Here is a 23,400-nt window from a genome sequence, read left to right on the forward strand (position 1 = left end):
AATGGGAGAGATGAGCAGAAGCATCCCGTCTCAAGCCAGGCGTTGCCATCTGTGAATACCTGTGAGAAAAATCAGAAGTTATCCCCCATTCTGCATTCGGAGTCAATTCAGCTGAGCCAGCAACAAAGTAAAACAGCAGCACTAAGTGAAGATGGAGCTGGTGGACACAGTGAAGTCATGGGAACTAAAACTTGTGGCTTTTACAGCTTAAGGTCACTAGGTCTAACGCCAAATGGGTCAAAAATGACAGTGAATAGGATAGGGAGTCAGAAGAGCAAGGCAGCTGATCGCTCACGTACTCCCAAACCAAGTCCAGACCAGACAGCAGACGTGAAAGGTGAAGGGGAAAGATAAATGTAGAGGCAGACAACCCGAGCCTTACTTTGAGTCCAGTGAAAAGGTATCAGCAGGAATGTGGGGCTTCTGAAGAGACGGACACCAGGGTAAATGAGAGCGCACAGGCGGGGATTGAAACAGAAATCCTTAAGAGTCCGATGAAAAGAGCCAGGTGGAAGAGCAAGGCGGAGGTAAACTCTAGGAGAGCTGAGGACCAGAGGCAGACGTCGATTCAGAAAGGTGATGAGGGGTCCAGCGTCAGGGATAAAACATTTGGCATCTGTGCGCCGTGCACAAGAAGTAAAACAAAGGCAGAGGACAAAATGATTTCTAAGCCGTCACGGTTGACTGAACAAGAATCTTTTGAAGGTGAAAACAATGCAGGCAAGACCCCCTCAAGAGAAGAGAGCAGTGCAACGAAAACCAGAACGCGTCTTAGGGGAATCCTGGTACCACATTCTCCTAAGAAACAAACGCGGCTCTTCAGAACGTTGCCTTCAAAATATAAAGACTTCATCTTGTGCAAACCAATGGTGAAGGGAAAGGCAGGAAAAGGAAAAATACTAAGATGTGGGAAGAAGAAGATGGACAATTAATGTACAACTGGCAAGAGAATTAAGAAGAGACTGAAGAGGCGTAAAGAAATACATTTCAAGTATTTTTGATAATTCCAGAAATGTGATGGTGGGAAAAAAACCCAAACAGCAAAACCTACTTAAAACAATTCACAGTTTAATTAATTGTTAAATATAAAACCTTATTCACACAAAAATAATTCATATACATAAAATAAACTTTGATTTACTGAGTGTTTAGTTTCTTTTTGCCCATACCATTGTCCCTTTAAAAAAGAAAGAAAAAAAACCCCATTAATATACATTAGAGGAAATTCTATAAATAAGACATTTTATGGCTTAAAGTGACAAAAGTAACGCAGTCCTTTAACAGCATCTGGAACAACACGTGAACAAGATATTGAGGATTATCTTTAGGATAATTAAAATTGCACACTGGTAAACATGCACACACATTCAAGTCCTCAAACATACATGGGCCTGGCCTCAAAAACATACACACACACACTTCATAAAGCCTTTGCAGCATCACTTCCTCGTAGTTTAAGTCAATTTTTTTGGCTTTCCAATGTTGGCATGACCGACATTAGGATTTAAAAATGCATTCATACACCCACCCACCCACCCACACACTATTTGACACAAAACTTTAAAAATACAATCCTTTGTCGACGATTATTCTGGTTTGAACAGCTCCGTAACTGCACTCGAGGATGCTAAGCACATAAAACACTTGACTTAACATCCAGCAAAAAGAGGAATCTGACTTTCCCTTAAGATTCAGAGAAAAATCCTCATTCAAACTTTTTCTTGTAGTGAAGGGGTCCGCTGCTGTTGTCAATGTTTCCGTTGTTGTTCACAGCCTTCCCATTGGCCAGCGGAGTGAATGGCAGGTGAGAGCCCGCCTCCTCCGGCTGCAGGTACTCATTCACCACTCTCTGATAGGTCGGGTGGGTCGTCAGCACTCGCAGCAGATTTTCTGAGGCAAAGAAAGCAGATATAATGAAGATTTTAAAGCGTTCTGGCCCTTAAATATCACCCGATGAAACACAAATGTTCAGTAAAGTGTCAGTTGTCCTTTTTGTTTCATCAAGTAACTAAAATCACCTGAAGTCTGACATTATCCTTCTATTAATATAAACCATGTCTAAACTTTTCACTCTACTGTATAAGCTGTAACACGCTGGGCTTTCAGCTGACATACAGTAATAACAGCAGGGAGGAATACTATAGATAAACTGCCAGTAATTGAGTAAAAAAAAAAAAAAAAAAAACTGACAGAAGAACAACAATCAAGAGAAACAGAACAGACCAATAAGTATTTAGCAGACAAACAAAACCTTACACAGCTTTCTGTCAATCTTGTATTACAGAATACAGAACAGGTATGCTCACAGTTCTAGTAGTTTGTCATCAGAGTGCAAACAGCAGTTTAAAAAAAATAAATAAATAAAATAAAAGTTTTACCTCTTTAATATGTAAACTTATGCAGCCAGCCGCACCGAAATCTAATTAGATTGCCTACTACCATTTTGGTAGGACATAAAATAAAATAAAAAAAGAGTATTTTGGCCGTGTCCGAAATCTAACTAACTATCTGATGGACACTCGGTAGTTTACTCAGCAGTGAGCAGTAAATTGAGATCTCGGACACAGTCTTTGTGTCCAAGAGCAAAATAGGTAAACGAGAGGCACTTGAGTTGCCTGATGTCACACCATAATGATTGTGATGTGTAAAATACAACTAGTTGTGCTGCAAAACTCGTTAGGGGAGACACTCACCTTCAGTAAGCTCGCCTTGATTGGAGGCCTCCATGTACAGCTCAGCAGTGCTGTGCTGGGAAACACCCAGCAGCGCCCCCATTAGGTCTGACAACTCCTCTGCACTCAGACTGCCTCTGCCTTCCCTGTCAAACATCTGTAATAGACAGTGCATTCACAAAAAATAAAACATGGATAAATAAATGAAATTTTGGACTTTGTAAGACATTAGCAGTTCAGAGATGTTTATGACAAAATAAGGGTATTCTCCAGTCAGAAATATTTTGAACTATTTATATTCGTCAACCATCTAATCCATTTTATGGCCTTAGACTCAAACCTATTGGGTTGTTCTACAAGGTCAACAACCAAACTGCGCTCTGACTTAGATTTGTCTCAAAAATGCAATTTCAAGAAACAAAAAACAAAAGAACAAGGATTCCTACACTGTTTCCTGCTCAAATCCTACTGAACCTGGAATTTTTAAAATGCTACAGATTACAGGTTACATTAAACAGACATGAAAAGAAAACTGAGTACTTACATCGAAAGCAGTGTGAAGTAGTGATTTGAAGCTGACAAATCCTGAGAGGACGGCAACACTCAAATAAAACTGTCTGAAGTCCACACTTTCATCCTGGGAAAGAAAAACAAAAAAGGACATAACATTATTACATGTTCTGGTCAGAATTTTACTTATTGCAGCAGCATTTTTAATGTTTTTTTCCCCCCTTCTCCTTTCCTTGAGCACAGTGCAGAAACTGAAATGTACCTTTAGCATAACTTTGGCACCAACCAATAATACTCATAAGAAGCTGTAGCCTGCATTTGTTTGAGATTTTTGTTTGAAAACTATTAATTACCAAAGTAGTTACGTTTACTGTTCTTACAATCGACTAATGGATTAATCAGCGCAGCTCTAGAAACAGTACTCTTGTCATTGTAAGTGTTAAATTCCCCAACAAAGCTTCTGTTGAAGAACAAGTAGCCGCCTCACATATTTACTGATAACATCCCACAGCGCGAACTCTCAAACCCATAAATCTCCAGAGGACATTTAGGACTTTGCTGTACCTGTTAGTTACCTACAAATACACAGGTGTAAACAACACCAGTGAAAAAGGCGCTTTTGGATGTTGTGTGAAGCTCAAGCAGTTAATCTTATTACACACACGCGCACACGCACACAAAAAAAGCTTCTACCTTGGAGTAGAGGCCACAGACTTTGACGGCTGTCTCTCTATCTGTCAGTCCGAGAATAGAGGCGAGCTCCTCTGCACTGGCCTTTGACCCCTGAGCTCCTGAGTGATACCTGTCAATCATTCGGTCCAGTGCTGCTTCCACTTCAAATGACTCCAGGCTGAGAGAGAGATGAGAGGGAGGAAAAATATAATAGGCTATTTGATTTTCAACTTCATTAAAGCCATATTCCATTTTCAGACAGATTTAGTAGTAAAACCAGGATTCAGGCCAACACCAAACACGAACAAAGGTCCTCTCTTACCCGTTTTTGTGCATCATTGAGAGTGTTTTCCTGGCAGGAGACTCCAGTGGGAGAGAGAGACCGCCCAGTTTACTGACAGGAACTCCGCCCTCCATCACATAATCTGTAGCTGGGACCCCGAGGGCCCTGAAACACAGCAGAAAAGTGCATTATAAAATCAGTTTCACACACCCACTTTTAACCCTGTAGTCTCGTTATTATGGACAGATCACTCCCTTTGAAATCCGAAATGGATTGAAGCACAGAGACGCCTGAAAATGCATGCCGCATGGTTCATTAGGAGCAAAGTAACAAAATGAAATGACTCTGAAGTGCAATGTTATTCTGGTATAAGGACAAAAACACGGGACAAATGTATAAAAGTTATAGAAACCTGCTTCAAACAAAATAGATCAAGTGAAAGCTCACATCCAACAATTTTTTTTCATATAATTCAAAATAACAAGTCTACCATGTTTAACTAGAGATACAGAGACTGCAGTCAGAAAAGTGTCCATACATGTCACAGCAAATGTAAATAAAAAAACAAGGTGCACAATACCAATACCAGCTTCTCAACTATGAATATTTTTGCTGGTTGTCTAAGCTATTTAACGACATATCCTTAGGTTTTGGAGTCATGGTCAGACAAAACAAGATGTCAAGATGTCCACTTGGGCTATGTGAAATTGTGATGGGCATTTTTTTTTACTCTTTTTGGACATTTTATGGACCAAACAATTGACAATGAAGATTAATAATTGCAGCTCTAGTCATTGTTTACATTAGTCATAAAAAGTGTGTAATCTTCTACTTACTTGGCCATGAGTTTCTGAACATTGTCCGCATACAAGTTGGGGTCATTCTTCTCTTCCTGGGAAGGGTTGTAAACTGGTAGGAACTGTAGCACAATAAAAAGGCAACCATCGTTCTCTTTCATGTTTAGTCACAATGACAGGGGAAGGTGGGACAGTGTGAAGTCTCACATTTGTAAGTTTGTGTATGAAAAATACAAATGCCTCAATGTGTCACAGAGTAACTTCACAGCAAGCTGAAAAATATCGACCTCTCATGTTTGAAAATGTCATGTCTGTTACACCTCTGACCAAAACCACCATTACCGATGACTGATCAGGGGTGTGGTTTTCCACACCTGTTACTACACCTGACAGTGATATCAGAGTGTACTATGCACACTCTCAGTACACACCCATGTCGCTGCAGCGAGGTGAGAATTTCAACCACTGTAGGCCAAAAAAACCCCCAACATTTTCAGCAGGTATTAAAGTTACTCTTCAAACACACATTTAAAGAAAATGTGACATTTTAAGGTTGTGATGAGCTAATTTGTGAAGTGAATGGTCTGGTAAACTGCCTTTACCTCAACAGTCATGTTGGTGTAGAACTGTGAAGTTGTGTGCCACAGTGCCTCAGTCCTAATGGACAAAGAGCCAATATAATATATCATGTAGAAAAATGAATACTGTCACTGTGTATAAACGCTACCCCTGAGAAAAAAAAAATAGATTCCCAAATCCTCAAATCCTGGCAGGTGCAGCAACTACTTTGAAAAATTCATGTGAGCACCATATTTAAATGGTAGTCTGCAAAAATCATGTATGTTGTCAACCAGGGCTGCAAACGATGATTGTTTTTATTTATTCATTAATCAGATTTGTATTCTTGAAATTAATTACCTAAAAACACATAATAAAAAAAATAATTCATCCCTGACAAGTGTCCATTAAATTGTACCTGAGCCCAAACTCATGTCTGAACAGCAGCCAATTCAATTTATATATTTCTTTTCTTTACCTGACTAAAATGATTACGTTTACCATTGCTTCTATGCAGCCCCAAAATGTCATCAACAATGAGCCAAACCCTTTCACATTATTTCACATTGAGATGAAAATGGAGGAACTCACCAGGTTGTTCCTTTGTATGTCCAGCGAACAGTATCCTGAGGGAGAGTCATAAAAAGACTGTAATCCAACAGTGGACACAATACAATACATACACCCTATCCTTAGTAACAGGGCGGAAGGTTTTTTTTATAGCGTGTAATTCTAGTCACATTCCCCTCATAACACACCCTGACAAGAGCAAGTATGCAAACACTGGCCTGGACAAATGTTACTGTACAACAGCCTGTTATTTTGCAGAATAGTGGAGTGTACACATTCATCTTTGGGCAGGGAAGTGACAGGAAGACATGACGAATAAAAATGAGTAAGAGCTGTCAAAACAATTTGTGGTCGCATAACTAAGCATCAGGCACATGCTGTGTGTGCAGGGCTATGCTAGCAATGCAGGTTGCTCAACTTTTTAAAAGGATGACATGGTTTCTGCTCTATTATTGTTTGTTGTAACATCTTGTACTTGTATGGACTTAAAACCTTTTGTGTGCAGTACAAGTGTGCTGTGTGTCTAAATCTGATTACTCTTCACGGTAACAAGCACAAAGTTAACTTGTGACTTGGTCCTGCTTTTTAATCATGTCACTTTAAGAAAGGCTTTTTAGCTTTTGTACCTTAATGAAACAGCGTGCCTGGACTTATCTGAGAATTCATTCCCTCCTTATTATTAAGTCCCCTTTGTTATTTATATAATATCAAAATTGTTTAAACATTTTCTGTTTCTGTTATCTCTTTATTGTTGCTTTAATTATTTCATTGTATTTTAAATTTCTCTGTAAAGCCCTTTGGACAACACCTGCTGCTTTTGAATATGTTCTATTAATGAACTTGGCTCTTGTGGACATTGTAGCTATTGAAATTGAAATGCTCATATGTTGTTCTGTATATTGAAACCCTGAGACAGAGGTGTGTCTGCAAAATCAACTTTAAAGAGACCTAGCTAGAGTTCAGTTAAGTGTTTTCTTTCTCTGAGACCTTGAAATCATGGCCCTAGTCATCCCAATCTTCTCTCTCTCTAATAAACCTTCTCAGGAAAAACGGCAGCCGCAAATATCAAATCTGTAATGTTTATCGGTTACGGCAGGTCGTTACACACCAGCAGATCAACTTGCCACCTCCCAAAAAGTTCACTCACCTGTTTGTTGGGGTAACGCAACAGAACAGGTTGGACCGGGACTCCGGCAAGGAAGGCACCTGATGAGCAACATGGAAAAAGTAGAGTGACTGGAATGAGAAAGGATTAACACTGCAGAAGAGAGGAGTTAGTCATCCTGTGCCGGCTATGCCCGCTCCCTCTCATGCCACTCATTCCTCTGTAAGAAAAATCCGACGGGCCTGTTTTTCTTCACGATGTTTACAGTCTTTCATTCATAATGATTCATAAGCACCAAACAGGTGTAAAAAAGCCACAACACCTGGCCGTAAACAGGCTATAAATAGGTCAGTTCTTTTTGCTTTTTGTTTTCATGTGTATATTTCAGACTGCCAATACTCACCAGGCTTGAATTTGATGAGAACGCGGCCGTTAGTTGTGGTTCCCTCTGGAAACATCAGCATCTAGCCAAGAATCAAATATGTTTTGTGAAGACTTGCGGTGGCATCTTTCCCTCTTTGCACTTCCAGCTAGTCAATTTAAAAGACTTTTGACAACAGTAACAGCCTGTTAGAGCCTATCTTTCTACAGATAATGTCTCTTTAGGCCAGTCTGGCTTCTGTGTTTATGTACAGACAGACTGGTTTCAATATGACTTAAAAACACTCAGCACCTATTGTTCTTCCTTGCTGAAATGTGCATATGGACTGACCTGCAGCTACTTTCGCAATATCCGAAACTCCAATTATGGATGCAATAAGAGATGTATTCCCTTGAGGGTGTGAAGTGTGTTGTACCACTCTTCTCCTATCCACCAGATCAAGTTCCCATCCCAACAACTTTTTCTAATCTTGATCAGCTGTTTTCTTGTGCTGAAGCCATCATGAGCAGTGTAACGGTAGTTTTGTGCTTTCTCTTCCCTCTGTCCTCTCTCCTCCTGTCTCTTTCTGCAGGTATTTCTGTCCCTGGTGCTAGAGAGTCTGGATCTGTGACTGCAAACCACCTACTACCCCCATGATCCTGCTCCCCATTGCTTCAAATTTTATGATTATCATCTATTATTATATTTAGTTTTATTAGTACTATTATTCACCCTATTATTATAATTATTAGTTTTATTATTAGTCTCATTACTGTTACACATCTTTATGTTATACGTCTACTTTGCTATGTCGCCCCCCCGTCTCTCTCTCTCAACCCAGCCACCCACCATGAGCCGGGTTCTGTTCAAGGTTTATACCTGTTAAAAGGGAGTTTTTCCTTGCCGCCAAGTGCTTGCTCACGGTCTAGACCTGCTCTACATGAAAAGTTCCCTGAGATAACCTCTGTTATGATTTGGCGCTATATAAATAAAATTGAATTGAACTGAATTGAATTGAAAAACCAGATGGTTAATCCAGTCAATTCACCTTTAAAGTAATACATTTAATTATTTTTTAACTGCCAACAACTAAAGATTTTATTAGCATTGCAATGTTGTTGTTTTTTCTGTGACAACCAGCATTACCCTTAATTACCGTAATTGTTGCAAAGTGTGACTGGATAGTTTGGTAGTAATTGCCAGATACGTAAACAAGACTACAACCAAGATGGAAGATAATTTATCTGTTTTTTACCTAAATAAATGCAGATTATCTTTTGTCAGCAGAAGTCTTAAATGCATTCAGTGACCAATCATAAAAGACCTTACCTGAGGCCAGTGGCCATTGGACGTCAGCCTCTCTGTGAGCTGGGTGACTGCCTTTTTCCTCGACTCTGGATCCTTCCTGCTCACTAGCACAGACTGGTTGAACTCAAGCAAAGCTGCAAACAGGATTAAAAAAAAAAAATTAAAACCAAAAACAAGGAAGGAGTCCAGAGCAAGACGGCCAAGAAAGTAACACAGGAAGTTCCAGAGCAGGCAGAGCAGATCAGAAGCAAAATGACTGAGTCACTTGTTTATCTTTGGACTTCCTTGCATACTTTTATTTTCCTCGACTCCTCTATTCCAAATATTAATCTTTGCCTAATAGGTGGGCAACTTAGGGTGAGATTCCCCATCTATGAGGACATTGCACTGTGTGTGTGTTGAGTAACACAAACACACACACAAATAAGCTTTAAAGCAGGCATTAAAAAAAAAAATATTTGTAAAACTATTACAGAGATTCTGACACTTGCACAGTTAAACGTGACACAAACAAATGATTAAATCCTGATTGGAGTTAGCACAACAAAGTTTGTGGCAGAGTGATACTCTTCCTGTTCTCACTCACCGAAGTAAAATTTTACCTTTTCCTCTGTGGGCCCATTGTAACTTTCTATTCCTTTTTTCTGCATAATTTCTCTTTATCCTCCAGGACATAATGCAGATACAAGTAAAGGAGGATGGAAATGAGGAAAGATGAAACTCAGTACAGTTTCAATGCTCCAGCTCGTGCAGCCTGTATGCACACCTCAGTGGTTTTAAGTTGTTGTGAACATCTAAAAATATCACCAAAACATTTTGATAAGTTTGATAAACATATTACATATCCTAAAAATTTAAGTTTTTCTTGAAACATGTCAAACAATCAATGTCATTTACACCTCCATGTCCTGAACTACAGGACTTCAGCAGGGCTTCAGCAGGTAAAAAAGCAAGGGAAGACGGTGGATGGTGTGCACATTGAACCCCAGTAGGATTCAGGTGCAGAATGAAAGCAGCATAAAAAAGTAAAAAGGAGAGGTGGTCTGTGCAATGAATTTACAGTGATTTAAAAATCATAGGAAACCAGGAAATGTTCACATATAAAAAGGTGAAACAAGCCAAATTTTTGCATCTCTGCTTGATAAATGACAAACAATTAACTGACCTTCAAAACTGTTACTAATTAATTTTCTGTCGATACACTAATTGTGTAAGCACAAGTCTGACTATCCATTTGCAATTCCAGAAGTTGTGGGTGCTTGTTTGTGTGTGTGTGTGTGTGTGTGTGTGTGTGTAAACTGTATCACAGCTTTTCACCTCCTATGACTGGCAGGTTGGTGTTCTCCGACCGCGACACCACCGTTGCCAGCTGGGTTAAGCACAGGACCAGCATGTCCAGAAAGCCACTGTGAGGCGCCACCACCAGCACCGGTGCCTCCTTCAGATCTGCTCTGCAACCTTTGACCTTCACCCACAGGAAGCCTAGGGAGAAGAAGGCGGCTCGGCTCAGCAGCAAAACGATCGGGTGGAGCAGCCAGTGCCGCCAGCCCGTGATGGGCTGAGAGCGGTCCTCCTCAGACAGGCCGGCCATTCGCAGCCGGGCGAAAGGCCATATGAGGAGGAAGAAAAAGGCTGTCAGTGTGACGCGTAGAGGGAAGAGGATGCTGCCCAGAATTATGCCCTAAGGATTAGAGCACAAAAAATATAAATTAAAACATCATGTAGGTCTGCAGTGTAAAAACAACGCACAATCAACAACATGACTGATGATAAAACCCTCACATATTGTTCTGAAACTAGGACTTTCTAATAAATTCTTATGCATTTAACACTTTACTTAAACACTGTATAAAGCTGTTACGATTTATGGGGAATTCTGGTGTGCAGGGACTTATATCATTGTGACAGTATATCAACTTTTGACTCTTATCCAATGTTTGTGTTAAACATGTGACAAGACTTCTCTCCAATTTAATACTGCAATGAACATCAGTTTGGGTGGTTTTATGTGTGATTTTTTTTTTTTGCACACATTTGCCAGATCTTGATGTATGTAAGATTGGCAAAAATATTCTTATAAACATCATTATGCCGACTAAGTTATGTTGTCCAAGCCTACTGATGTGTTTGTGCAAGAGTTCTGTGGTGTCTTGTATGTATGTTGTTATCATCTGTCATGGTTGTTTATGTCTGAAACAATTTTGACCTGATTCTGTTTTGCTTAGGCATCACAGTCAGAAAGAACTGTGAAAGACTCTTTGTTCTTTTATGGGAAACTCCCTGCAGCATTAAAGACTGATAAGATAAAGTGGAAAACAGAAAAAAGGCATGAAGAATTTTTCTTAAATTACTTTTTTAAAAACTTTTGGGTTTGGACTAGGGGAGCAATTATTGATTATTTTCATTCCCGATTAATCTGCTGAGTTAAAGATCAATCAATTTACGGTTTGGTTTATATAAAATCAGAAAACTGTAAAATGCCCTTTACAATTTCCTCAATCACAAGAAGATGTCATGAAATTTCTTCTTTTGTCCAACAACAACAGTCCAAAACCAGAAAAATTTTCAATTTACTCTATTATATATTTATAGATCATTATATATATCATTGCTGATCTAATTTAGACAGACATCCAACACTCTATATGAAGCACTAGGGCTGCAAGTAATGATTATTTTCATTATCAATTAATGTGCCAATTATGTTCCTGATTAATTATGTTCTTGATTAATAAGCCAGAAGATAGGAATAAATGTCCCCCCAAAAAAATTCAGGCATCCCAAGGTGAAGTATTTCAGATGTCTCGTTTTGTTAGACCAACAGTCCAAACCCAAACATATTCAGTTTAGGGGTCATTCCATAGCAAAATCAGACAGAATCCAGGAAACTGGTTGCAGACCGTCTCAGATTTTGTTCAGAGTTTGTCTATATATTGTTTGGGTTCCAAAACCAAGGTCTGTAAAATACTTTTGCTCAATTTTTTCTTTCAGTTCCTATGACACAGGAATTGAACAATCATGGACATACTGAGGCAAAAACAAGGTAATCCTGAAATGGACATTTTTCTGCTACAGGTAAAACGTCTCTCAAATCTGTCTGTTTCTGTATGAAGGAAAAACGGAAGGACACTGGCACTTTGTACCCTCAATAACCATACATGAGGCAATTTCCATATACATTTTTAGGTTCCTACTAGCTATCCCAGGTATCATTCTGGTCGTATGAAAATGACCACAATACACTACCACGCCTTGCTTTATTCAGAATATTTACATGTCCATTGGTAGTAGAGACCTCAAGCGTTGGCACCAAATTAATAATAGATTGTATCTGGAGAAAAACAAATAATGATAAAGATCATATTCGTGCAAAAATGTGGGTTTGTAGTACCCTCAAAATCGCTCTCCTTTAGAAATTTTGCACTTTTTTCCCCCCTCCAAATGTAGGACCTTGTAAAAAAAATAAAATGACATGCAGCACAGGCTTTTAATGGATTTGGCACACAGAGCATGTTTGTCTCCCAAAGTTTGGTGAGGCTAGTATCAACACTTGCCAAGATATTAATGTGCAAACATGGTTTCTCAGATAAGGCGTTCCCGAGGCTATAAAAATGACATAATATAAAAAGGGCTGACAAAAAAGTATGAAATTTGATTTGAAACCTTTAAAAAAAAAGAAAAAAAAAGAAAGAAAAAACAGGCCTTGGTTTTGGGAAGCATTGATGATATGGACAAGGACTGAACAAAATCTGAGACGGTTCTGCAACAACCTCATCTGCTTTGACACGGAACGACCCTTTACGAAGACATGAAAAACCAGAGAAAGGAACCAAATCTTCACATTTCACAGGCTGGAACCAGCATTTTTTTTTTTTTTTACTTCAGAGATTATTCAAATCATTAAAAATGTTGACGATTTTAAGGACCGTTCCCTGGCCACTGTCGCTCTACCCCCCCCCCATTTCACTAATGACTACTCTTGGCATTAAAAGTCAAGCTCGTTATGAGACGCTGTCTATTCTGAGGACGAGCTCAACCCCTGCCCGTCAAATTACTGCCTGACGAGTTTCAGGCGGCAGACTTTCGGTGGGGGGGGTGGGGGTGTCGGTCCAAAATGAAACCCCTTCGTGAGCGCAATGCCACCTTTAACGTGGTGACTTCTGAATGACTTTCGAGTTAAAAACAAAACAAAACAAAAAAAACAGCTGAATATGAAGACCTTAATTCGACCGTTACCCTGATCCTCTGCGCCCCGGTGAGTCTCACTTCGTGAACGAACGGATGTGGATGCTCCTGCGTTGCCGAGTGACAGCCGTAACCCTCCATGGCGACGAGGCACAACCTGACGCCGCAAGTTTAACGAGAGAAGTCTACGAAATCACACTCCCGTCAAAGTTATTGAGTACGAAAAGGAGAACAAGTTGTTCTTAAGTGTGGACAATGCCACGCTTTTTTTCCTTTTTTAAAAAGCCGTTTAAGGGTCTTGCGCAGTCAAATTTAAAAAAACAAAACTAACGGTTAGCTAAAACAAACTAGCAACGGTTGGGAAGAGTTTCCCGAAGAAACAAAAAAAGAAAGACGGCGAAAAAAAATTAACAGCAATATTAAACTAAAAACAAACTACAACACTATCTACCCTCCACATGGAGAAAACACACAAGCTACGGGGGAAGAAACGCCCATCTCTGCCTTTCTTGAAGCCTCCCCTCACCTGTCCCGCCCCCTCACAGCCTGACAGCCCGGCCCACCCCTTGCGAGCCCTGGGCCGAGGTCAGACGAGTCAGACCGGATCCCGAAAAAGGGGCTGTCCGCAAGTTGGGCTCCGATCGGGGGGGGGGTACGCGCTGGAGGCCCTTTACCGTCAGGAAAAAAGAAAAGAAAAAGGTGGAAAATTGAATGCTAAATGTTCACATTCACATTCATACTACTGACAAAAATATAAATAAAAGATGCCGGATGTTAAGTCAACGTTGTGGGATATTAGCCAAAAAAATAAGATACTGAGTCAACATGTCTGAAAGAGTAACAATTAGAAGAAATCGAGTTAAAAAACGTTTATTTTTTTCATAATCTGACTTACAATTTATTTATTTTGAGTTAAAATGTCAACATTTGTCATTACCTTTGCTTTAAAGTGTTTTTATTTACCATGAGTCTTTTTATTTGTATCCTTCCTTCCCTTAATCTGTTATTTTGAAAATAAGGCCACCATAAGTACTGGCCTTTGCCTTTCTTGCTTTCTTTCTTTTTTTTTCTTTTTCTTTTCAGAATCAGAACAACTTCACTGGCCAAGCATGATCTCACATATAAAGAATTTTAAACAGTTGAACTAGGACACCTCGAAGTAAAGCAAAGTCAACAGAAACTGGAAACGTGTTTGTATGCTTGTTGTCCGTTTGTTCCCATACTGTATTTATAAACACAGTAACTATTACATAAAGTAAAGTAAGTACCCAAAGAAAGTATATATGCTACTGACATATACATATATGCTACTTCCTTTCTAGCTTTCTATTACCTTCTGTTTCCATATATGAAAACAAACAGACAACACGTACAACCATACAGTAATTGTAGCATACACAAATTCCTGTATTTAAAGGAAAGTAATTAGCCTATGAAAAAATGTATATGTAAATATTATTGTATTTATATGGATGTATGAAGTAGATATTGTATATTTAAAGTATGTATGTAAAGTAGGTATATATGCTTTCATAAGCTACTTACTTTCCTTTACATGATAGCCATATGATCTATGTTTAAGTATATGAAAACAAATGGAAAACAAACAAATAGTATGTGTGGCATATACAAATTGTAATTGTCTATACCAGTATACTGGTAATATATGCAGTACTTTGCTAGTAGCCCCTCAGGTTGTGGTACAGTGTCCCTCCTGAATTTCACTATATGAACACCTCTCTAGGGCCGTTACAGAGTATGGCGTTTGAAATAAACATCCAAAGCCACTTTAATCACAGGCAATTGTTACCAAAAAGCAGAGGAAAATCCACCCAAATGTGATCTCATCAGCGGGCGTCTCTCAAGAGTTGAAACTCAAATTTCTGTTTCATTCATCTTTCATCACCTGCCACACAGGAAATGTTGCATATGTTGTTCCTGGCTGGAGCAGCAGAACTGCTTTGTAATATCATAGATGTTGCATCCCTTCTGACAGGCAGATTTGAACGGACATACGATAGGAGATGTGTTTGTGAGGGCTAAATACTGTGGCAGTAAAAAGGAAAAAACTGCAGAAGGTTTCATCTGGGACTGTATCATGTTTTGTTCTATGGCTTTACATACTTGGAGAAATCGGAAAACTGACTGACGGCAAGCGTTACTCTGGCCATGTTTCAAAACATCTGCTCTTTGTTTCTAAATATGTTGCATACTGTTAATTTCTGGCTTTTTTTTTTTTTTTTTTTGGAAAAACAATTTCTTATTCAGAGGCAATCACCACAGCCAGGGAGGAAGGCAAAGAGTTAAACAGATGACTTCTGGGAAGCGCAGTGGAAAAAACCCACAAGGTGAGCAGGACCAGCATAAAAAAATGTGGACGTAAAAATCTGATTACCTAACAATAACATTCCCATGAGTTAACTTAAAAGTGCAAGGAAGCCACTTGGATCTCATCTTTTTTTCTTGTCATGTTTTGGGGTTGTTGACTGATTAAATTCGAGTCTTGAAAGCGCACCTTTCATACACCCTACTCACCCACGATCACAACAAAAGCTGTACAACCTCTCTGCTACTTGACCCTCAAGTTTTGCCCGTGCGCTACCTGACTGCTATTGTTCTGCGTGCAGGGTGTTGCTGCTGATACCAAGACCAAACTCCGCATGTGGAATAAACACACACACACACACCCATGAATGAGTACATTAGAAAGTGGGCGAGGAGAGGGAATGAAAGGGGGGGTTAGGGAGAGACGAGGAAGACCTAAATCAAAGAAATTCTGTAGATTTTTTTTAGTTCAGGTTTGATTTTTATATGAAGTAGCGTTAAAGTACCGTTCATAGGTTGCCAACTTGTCAGTACAAGTTCCCAAACTTTTAGTTGGCAGTAATAACAAAATTATGCCCGTTTTGGCAACAGGGGCTTAATTTGGCCAATGTATGACTGCTCGAGCATGGAAGCTCAGGCTGTACTTGCTCATTTAAAAAAAAAAAAAATCCCTTCAATTATTAAATAAAAATCTTTTAGGTGATTGTTTCAGGACACATGACAATTTTGCAGGGCTCCTTTAGGCATTTTTAAGGTTATCCTTAACGTTTTGGGCAATATGGATACAATTTGTGAATGTAATTCTATATTTTTATAACATTATTTGCTTATTTCATTTATTTTATGGGAATCCCGATTAAATCTTGCCATAGCAGTTGCACAGCAATCAATCTGGGGTCCAAATAATATAAGATGTACAAATAAAATGTTAATACAATCATGAAGGCAAGATCAATTAATAAATATAAACAGCTAATCTTAATACACCACCACCAAATCAATAACATAAAACCATCAAAAATATCAGTAACTGGTTTAAATTACAACATATAATATTAACAAAGTAACTGAATTTAGATAGAAAAATGTGAATGTTCAGTCATACGTTGTGCTTTCGGTACATCTGAATTTTGTTTCTTAAAGGTGTAGGCACCCGTTGATTCTCCAATTCAACGTTTTTTGTTGTTGTTCTAGTGAATGAAATGTCAAATTCATGGTCCCGTCAAGATTCCAACAAGACCGCCCCGTCAGTGTTGCATAAGATTGTATAGATCCACACCGGCTTAGTCTGATGTAGGTTTGAAGGTTCAGTATCGATCAACGGGTCAGAGCTTGCTTTCAAGCGTGAAATCGTCATTATTTCCACTATGCAACACGCCTGTGACATAGTATGTTTTCACCAAAGACTGTTCAGTTTCACCAGAAGTGGTTTAGTTTCGATTTTCCCACCAACACCCTATTTTTAACTGAAGCAGGCTGTCCTAAGTGATTAACATCACAAAGGTTTTATCCCAAGACACATTTGGCTGGCAGTCATCCCGGCCTCTTCTCTCCTTTGACAGAAATTTCAGTTAAGACAAAAAACAAAACAAAAAAACTGAGATTGGTCAATGTAGAGTATTTTTTTGTCAATAGTTAGACAACAAACATTGTGTAACATCTCTATGTGTGTTACTAATAGTGGTTTTGCAGACTATCACTGAGCAGTGTTAATATAAGACTTTACAGGTTTGCAAGACTTGCTGGCACCATTTAATCTTTTTCATTGTCCACATGACAAAAGGCCATTTAATATGTATTGCGACTTGTTTGAACGAGGTGCCGACCCATTTCTGCAGAAATCATCAGATGTCAGAATTCCCAGAGCAATATTAAGACACTTCTTTTTCCTAACAACACGTTTACTGACCCAGTTGAAAACATTTTACTTCAACCAATAGGGATTTATTTCATAGAACATTTTCATAGAGCAAATCAGTATAAATTAAACAGACCTATAAGTTATACAGGTTAGTAAATGTCGCCGGCTAGCATGCTGAAATCATCTTAACAAAATAAAGTGTTTCACTACAAACTGAGAAACAAAGAGAAAATTAAGAGGAAAAAACACACACACACACACACACACACACACACACGCACACGCACACGCACACTTTACAGACTGTGACTCAATTTTTTGGGAGTTATAGTTAGAGTGCTGTTATTAATGTTGTCCCCCCCCCAAAAAAAAACAGAAAAAAACATGTTATAACTCTGTTTTCTGTAGGACAACCTCATAAATAATCTCCTATTGTGAGCCTGTGTATGTGAAGAAAATTACAGTAGTTCAACAGTAGCTAACATGATGATCTTCTTGGCTTTGAAATCTTTATTTAGAGAATAAAAAAAGGATAACAGCAGAGCTCAAGACATAAAGCAGAGCAGCAGGCCTGTAGTAAGTAACATAAGGTTGTGTGTGTGTGTGCGTGAGTGCGTGTGTGTGTTTGTTTGTGTGGGGCAGACAAGGCCGTGGCTTAAAGCTGCACAGCACATCCTGCTGCAGATTTAACAAACATCTCGTCTGTTGTAACTGCCACTGTCGAGGTTGAATCTGTTTTGGACAAGAAAATAAGACAGCTGGCAAAATTTTGTTGCATCTCAGCTGTGACCGGTAGTCTGGCTGCGTGGAGCCGGTGGAGAACGAACAGTATATAAACCTCGGTAAATATCTGAATCCTTTACGTGCACGGTTCATCCTCTTCACAACACCATCCCTCCGCCCATGATCTCCATCCTCTGTTGAGAGCAGACATAAAAATGGTTAAATGAGGCTTGTGTTCAGCCGTTACTAGAGAGTGGCTAAAGCCAGAAATAACTTTAAACGGATAACTTGAATTGACGTCATTTACAATGTCTGTATAATATCTGGAGCAGATATACTGTATCTGAATTTGTCAGCCAGTGACAGTAACATTTTTTAAAACTCTGACACATAAATATTTGTGTTGGTCTCAAAGAAACCAACCCCACTGACATCATAAAGGTCAATACAATCAAAATAAAACATGAGTCTTTAAGGAAAAAGAACAGACACACTTCACACAGCCAATGAAATGTATACTTAACAAACATGGCTAATTTATACCACCGTGCCAAAACTATTTCCTTGGGGAAAGTCTGGATTACATTATGCTATTGAGGTGTTCCTGCTGCAGGTTTTAAAAGGATGGTTAAACTAAACTCTTTTCTTACAATCTGACAAATGTATATTTTGACAGTTTGCCAAAAAAAACCTGTTGCAGCAATTATCTAAAAAAAAAAAAAAAAATTAAAGTGCTACTTTAGATTTAAGACTAAAAAAAATAACAAAAAACTTGTTTACATTACTTCATAAATCACGATTTAACATGTAATGTAAGAAAATGAGCGTGTTCTGCCCTCTACTGGTCTAAAAGAGAACAGCAGAGGAGATATTGCCGGATGGATGAAAAACCCCAGAAATTTGAAAAGTTTGATCAAAATGAACAGAACGGCAAAGTTGATTCTGGTCCATGTTGTAAATCGACGATGCTCAGAAAATATCGACTGGCTGCAAAGGAGACCATAACTGCCATTTTTGTTGTTATTAAATAAAGACAACATTATAATACATAGCGATATTTCAGGTGATGGCTTGAGTGTTATCCCTATGTGTTTTACGGTGTAATGATGTCCTGTTAAAACATTTATGTCACACAACAAGTGGGAAACAACAAATGGGACAAAACCTTGAGCCAAATAATGAGGTGATGGAAAGCGTAGCTCTGCATAAAAAAAAAAAACAAAACACCGGAGAAAGGTAGAGTATGTACCAGTTGGTCTTATGCAAACCCGACAGAGCTCATTCACCTCATTCATAAACTGTCATGACATGATTAAACTCCAGGTATTTGAAGCAGCCATTTTGTACATCATTAAACATAAAGAAAAAAAAAGACAATTTGCTAATATATCCATCATGTTGTTTACCTGAGGCGGTTCTATGAAAGCCAGCCAATCAGACGAGTGTGTTGGGAGCAGCCCCATTGACTGACACTTGTAGATGGCCAACGCCGAGCCCAGGAGGTTACCGATCAGGTAGACGAGGCCCTGAAGCCATTGCTGACTGGAGCTCTCCAGCAGCTTGAAGGCTGAGACACGGGGGGGACGAAGGACCGAATGAAACGCCAGCAAAGGTTTTGATGCGGAAATTAACTTTATGTGAGCGGACTACAAAACAGTTTACAAATCCAACTACTTGAATACCGTATACTCACTGGCAGACATGGACATAAGAGCCTGTATGGGCCTCCAGGCCATCATGCAGACCATCATGATGGGGAAGATGGAGATGGTGTTTCCCGACATGTACATGATGAAGAGGTTCATGGGGATCTGTTTTAGGGGCCCGAGGGCCACGTCCCAGCAACGCTGTACAACAAAGGGCAGGAAAGAGGATGACACTCGGCAGCACATTTGTGCGATTACCGCTGGTTGAACATTTTACCCTCCCTCACATGTTACACTATCTGGATTATTCCTCTAAACTGGTCAGTGGGGGGATTATAAACACCCAAAACACCACAAATGGTCCTTTAAAACCCCTGAGTGTGAATGCATAATATGTTCTCTTTCACGTGCCAGTTTACTAGGAGCACCAAGCTAAAACTAATGCAGCCTAATACAACAGTCCTGCAACAAATCCTCCCTTCATGAAGGTTACAAAATTCAATTTGTGTTGACACTGTTTCGGAGAGGTGTTGAGTCAACTGTATGATCATTTTGGAGGCTGCAGTTTGTGGTATGGAAGAATTTTTTGTTGTTGTTGCAAGTGTTTGTCATATTTTGTCCACTCCGTGTCTTTTAGCTAAGTGTACCTAATAAACTGGCAGCTGACTGTATAACAACTTTGTCAACTTCTTTTGAGTGCTTTTATTCAATTTTATTGCTTCTATTTTGAAATATCCCTTTGCATGTTTTTTTTCTAGATGGGTTACGTTTATTTTTCCTTCTCACCTTCTCCACCAGGTTCTTGTCTGTCTCCTGGATGCTGGTGTCAGGGACGGGTTTCTCAGAGTAGCCGATGGGGTAAACGACGTCTCCCTGACCGCCCTGCCGGTCACCACGACTCCTGCAGCACAGAGTTAACACAAAGAGTTGGGCTTTTATTCCCCACCATCGACTGCGTGCGACTCTTTCGTGCGCAGAGGCCTTTTAAAATATGGCGAAGAGCGATGTCTCTGGTCACTGCGAGTCACAAATCATTGGTAAAGCATGAAAGGTCACAAGCTGTTTTATGAGTTTAAACAGGGGACATATAAAGCTCCTGCCCCCAGCTTTTCTTTGCCCAAAAAGATAATGTGTCCTCTTTGTTTAAATCTTGACGGCAACATGTCAAAACAATTTTTGGATATTGTGAAGAAAAAGCATCGAAAACTACAAAAATGCACAAAAAACAGCAAAAAAGCTTTCAATTGCCAACCTGCTCATGAAACCATTTAAAAACTGATCAGTTTCTACCTCTGCAGGTCGTCCTCATGGTTTAAATCAGGAGATCGTACTTGAACATGGAAATTTGAATGCATTTAACCCGGATTATATTTGTTAAAGCTCCTACGGCTCAGTTCTACGGGGTCTAGGTGTGGGACATTTCAGTTACCGTTCCAACCCTAGACATGTGGATCTGTTTTGTGTGCCATGTTTAAGTTGTTTGTATTATTTGTGTAGCCTTCTCAGTTTCATTTGCATTAAACAGCAATGGTCCAGCCATGCTTGTGTTTGTACTGTCATCAGAAAAGTGAGAAAAACCCCAGTGGTGTTGCGTGCGTAGAGGTTTGCTCGGAGGACCGCTGAGTTTCTGAGGAGAAGCACAAGGGCCACTCATTGATTCATTGATGTTTGAGTGTTTGGATGTACTCGGTTTCTGTCTACCTCGTGTTGCCCAAGCTCAGCTCCAAAGCCCACTTCATCCTCCGGGCCCCGCTGCCTCCTCTCGTCGACAGAGCTCCTCCTCCTCCTCCTCCTCCTTGTCCCCCGGGAGACGCCATGGCAACCGACTGCACTGCTGGACCTCAGAGACAAGAAAGAACCTGCAGAGATAAAAACACAGGTCCACAGAAATCAGATGGGCGGGGTCGTCACACTTCATTTAGACCTCGAAAAGCTTCCACGTAGTGGTCTCTCGTCTTACTGGATGTAAGCAGCCAATAAACCATCAGAATAATGTGCGACACAGAAATAAGGGAGATCAGGAAAAACCAAACCAAAACCTCAGAGGAAATCACACAGACAACCCAGAGCAGACCTAAACACCAGAATATACGCAACTACAACTTTTTTCATCGGATATATGACCAATTGTGGAACTTCTATGATATTTAATTTATCATAGCTGTCAAATTCATAGCGGGATTCGCAGTACATACAACTTGGGCCGCAACTAACGGTTGTTGGCTTTATCGATTAATCTGCCGATTATTTTCTGGCTCAATCAGTTATTCCTTTAGTCTATGAAATGTCAACTAGTCCGGCAAAAGTGCCCATTCAAACGGTAATCGTAACAGCTCGATTTGTATGTCCATCAGTCCAAAACTCAAAAGATATCACTTAAGCTGTCGGGCACGACAAAGAAAATGTTTTTTGGTTTTTTTTGTGCTTGAAAAGCGGCTGAAACGGTAAATCGATTACCAATATAGTTCGATAAATCAACCAATCGACTCGACTCGACTCGACTCTACAGCTGTCATACAAAAGTCTCTCTTTACAGCCAGTGCACAGGTCTTATTTCTCTGCCCTATGTACTCTATCTAATCAAACTCAGATCTTTTTAGGGTGATTTTAAGTTCGGACTTTATATTTTCATGTTTTATACGATGTTTAGCGTAACTCAGATTTTATATCCTGGTCTTGAGAGAAACGCTGTCTGGTCTGAATCTCGCCCCGTTCAACGACTCGAAAAGCTGTCAAAAAGTAGAGGTTATTGATTACAAACGGAGTCGCCGTGGCTCCAACCATGAACAACATCAGTCGGCTCCCGCTGTCCTGGTAAAAGCATCATCAACACGACAGTTCACACTGAAAACCGGAAAATCGAAACTACCCCACACGATTTTTTTTCTTTTTTAACCAGATTAAAACGATGTGGAGCCGGATGTTACGGTCACTTCACGCTGACGTTATGCATAAATGATCCCACACACCGTCATTTAACCTTGGTCGTACCTTACAGACACATCCAAACCACTGCTATCCGGTTCCTCTATCGTTATTTTTCGATGGAATGAGGGGAAATTTTGCTCGCGGTGCCGAGGAACAAGTCGACCTCCTCGTCGCTCTCTGCTTCCGGGGCCCGCAATGATGACGCAATAACGCTGCCGCCGAGGGCCCCTTGCGTCACTGTCGCCCTCTGGTGGCACCTCGGGAGAAATGTCTCAACCCCCGGCGTGCCTTTTTTCCTCGGTCGCTGGTTTTATGTTATCATGAAATTCTAATGTTCAAAAAGTAGAACAAATTACCACTCGTTTTACAAACAAACGCCACTGGCGTCCCCGGGAAAATTACACGTTGTTGATTTTTGAAGCGAAAAGAAAAAAAACAAAACAAAAAACCCATACAGCAAAGAAACATTTAAAAATGAGCCTGTACTTACGTTTTGAGTTTCTTCGACACTGTCGGATACCCCCGCTTCAGTTGTTGTCGATGCGGTCCCCTCAGTGAGAAAATGGCACCCAGCCGCCATCGTTGGGTTCGACTGAAACCACTGTTGGGAAAGTTTGTTTGTCATGGCATCGTAAGAGTGAGAATGATTCTGTACCCGGTCCACTTCACTGGAAATGTCCGTTATAATTGAGACTGGATATTATTAAGCCTCTTTTCAGTCCAACAAAGTCAAAGAGATATCCCTAACGATGCTTAGTGGGCTTTCTCCCACCGGTTATTATTTACAGAAACCTACCAAAGACATTATACAAAAAAAACAAAACAAAAAAAACTATTGGCACATTTGTTTTGGTTTTGCCCACATAAAAAACAAAGAAATGGCCGGACCATTTCTG

General features: G+C 39.8%; 2 protein-coding genes across 2 annotated transcripts; both read right to left on the reverse strand.

Moving 5' to 3' along the window:
• Positions 1 to 1,542: 1,542 nt before the first annotated feature.
• lpcat4 (lysophosphatidylcholine acyltransferase 4) lies at positions 1,543 to 13,495 on the reverse strand. The gene is made up of 13 exons (XM_040141543.1): positions 13,073 to 13,495; positions 10,154 to 10,517; positions 8,858 to 8,970; positions 7,571 to 7,631; positions 7,210 to 7,268; positions 6,084 to 6,118; positions 5,537 to 5,591; positions 4,974 to 5,056; positions 4,177 to 4,302; positions 3,876 to 4,032; positions 3,217 to 3,309; positions 2,694 to 2,829; positions 1,543 to 1,890 (listed from the first exon to the last, which is right to left on the reverse strand). Exons 1-13 carry the CDS (start codon positions 13,160 to 13,162, stop codon positions 1,706 to 1,708), a joined length of 1,557 nt encoding a protein of 518 aa, XP_039997477.1. The 5' UTR covers positions 13,163 to 13,495; the 3' UTR covers positions 1,543 to 1,705.
• A 2,782-nt stretch (positions 13,496 to 16,277) lies between these two features.
• emc4 (ER membrane protein complex subunit 4) lies at positions 16,278 to 22,724 on the reverse strand. The gene is made up of 6 exons (XM_040141627.1): positions 22,568 to 22,724; positions 21,278 to 21,435; positions 20,363 to 20,477; positions 19,624 to 19,777; positions 19,337 to 19,497; positions 16,278 to 18,124 (listed from the first exon to the last, which is right to left on the reverse strand). The coding sequence occupies exons 2-6, from the start codon at positions 21,391 to 21,393 to the stop codon at positions 18,089 to 18,091; spliced, it is 582 nt and encodes a 193-aa protein (XP_039997561.1). The 5' UTR covers positions 21,394 to 21,435; positions 22,568 to 22,724; the 3' UTR covers positions 16,278 to 18,088.
• Between the last annotated feature and the right edge of the window lie 676 nt (positions 22,725 to 23,400).

The sequence above is a fragment of the Xiphias gladius genome, chromosome 12 (assembly GCF_016859285.1).
Source record: "Xiphias gladius isolate SHS-SW01 ecotype Sanya breed wild chromosome 12, ASM1685928v1, whole genome shotgun sequence".
Taxonomy (NCBI): Eukaryota; Metazoa; Chordata; class Actinopteri; order Istiophoriformes; family Xiphiidae; genus Xiphias; species Xiphias gladius.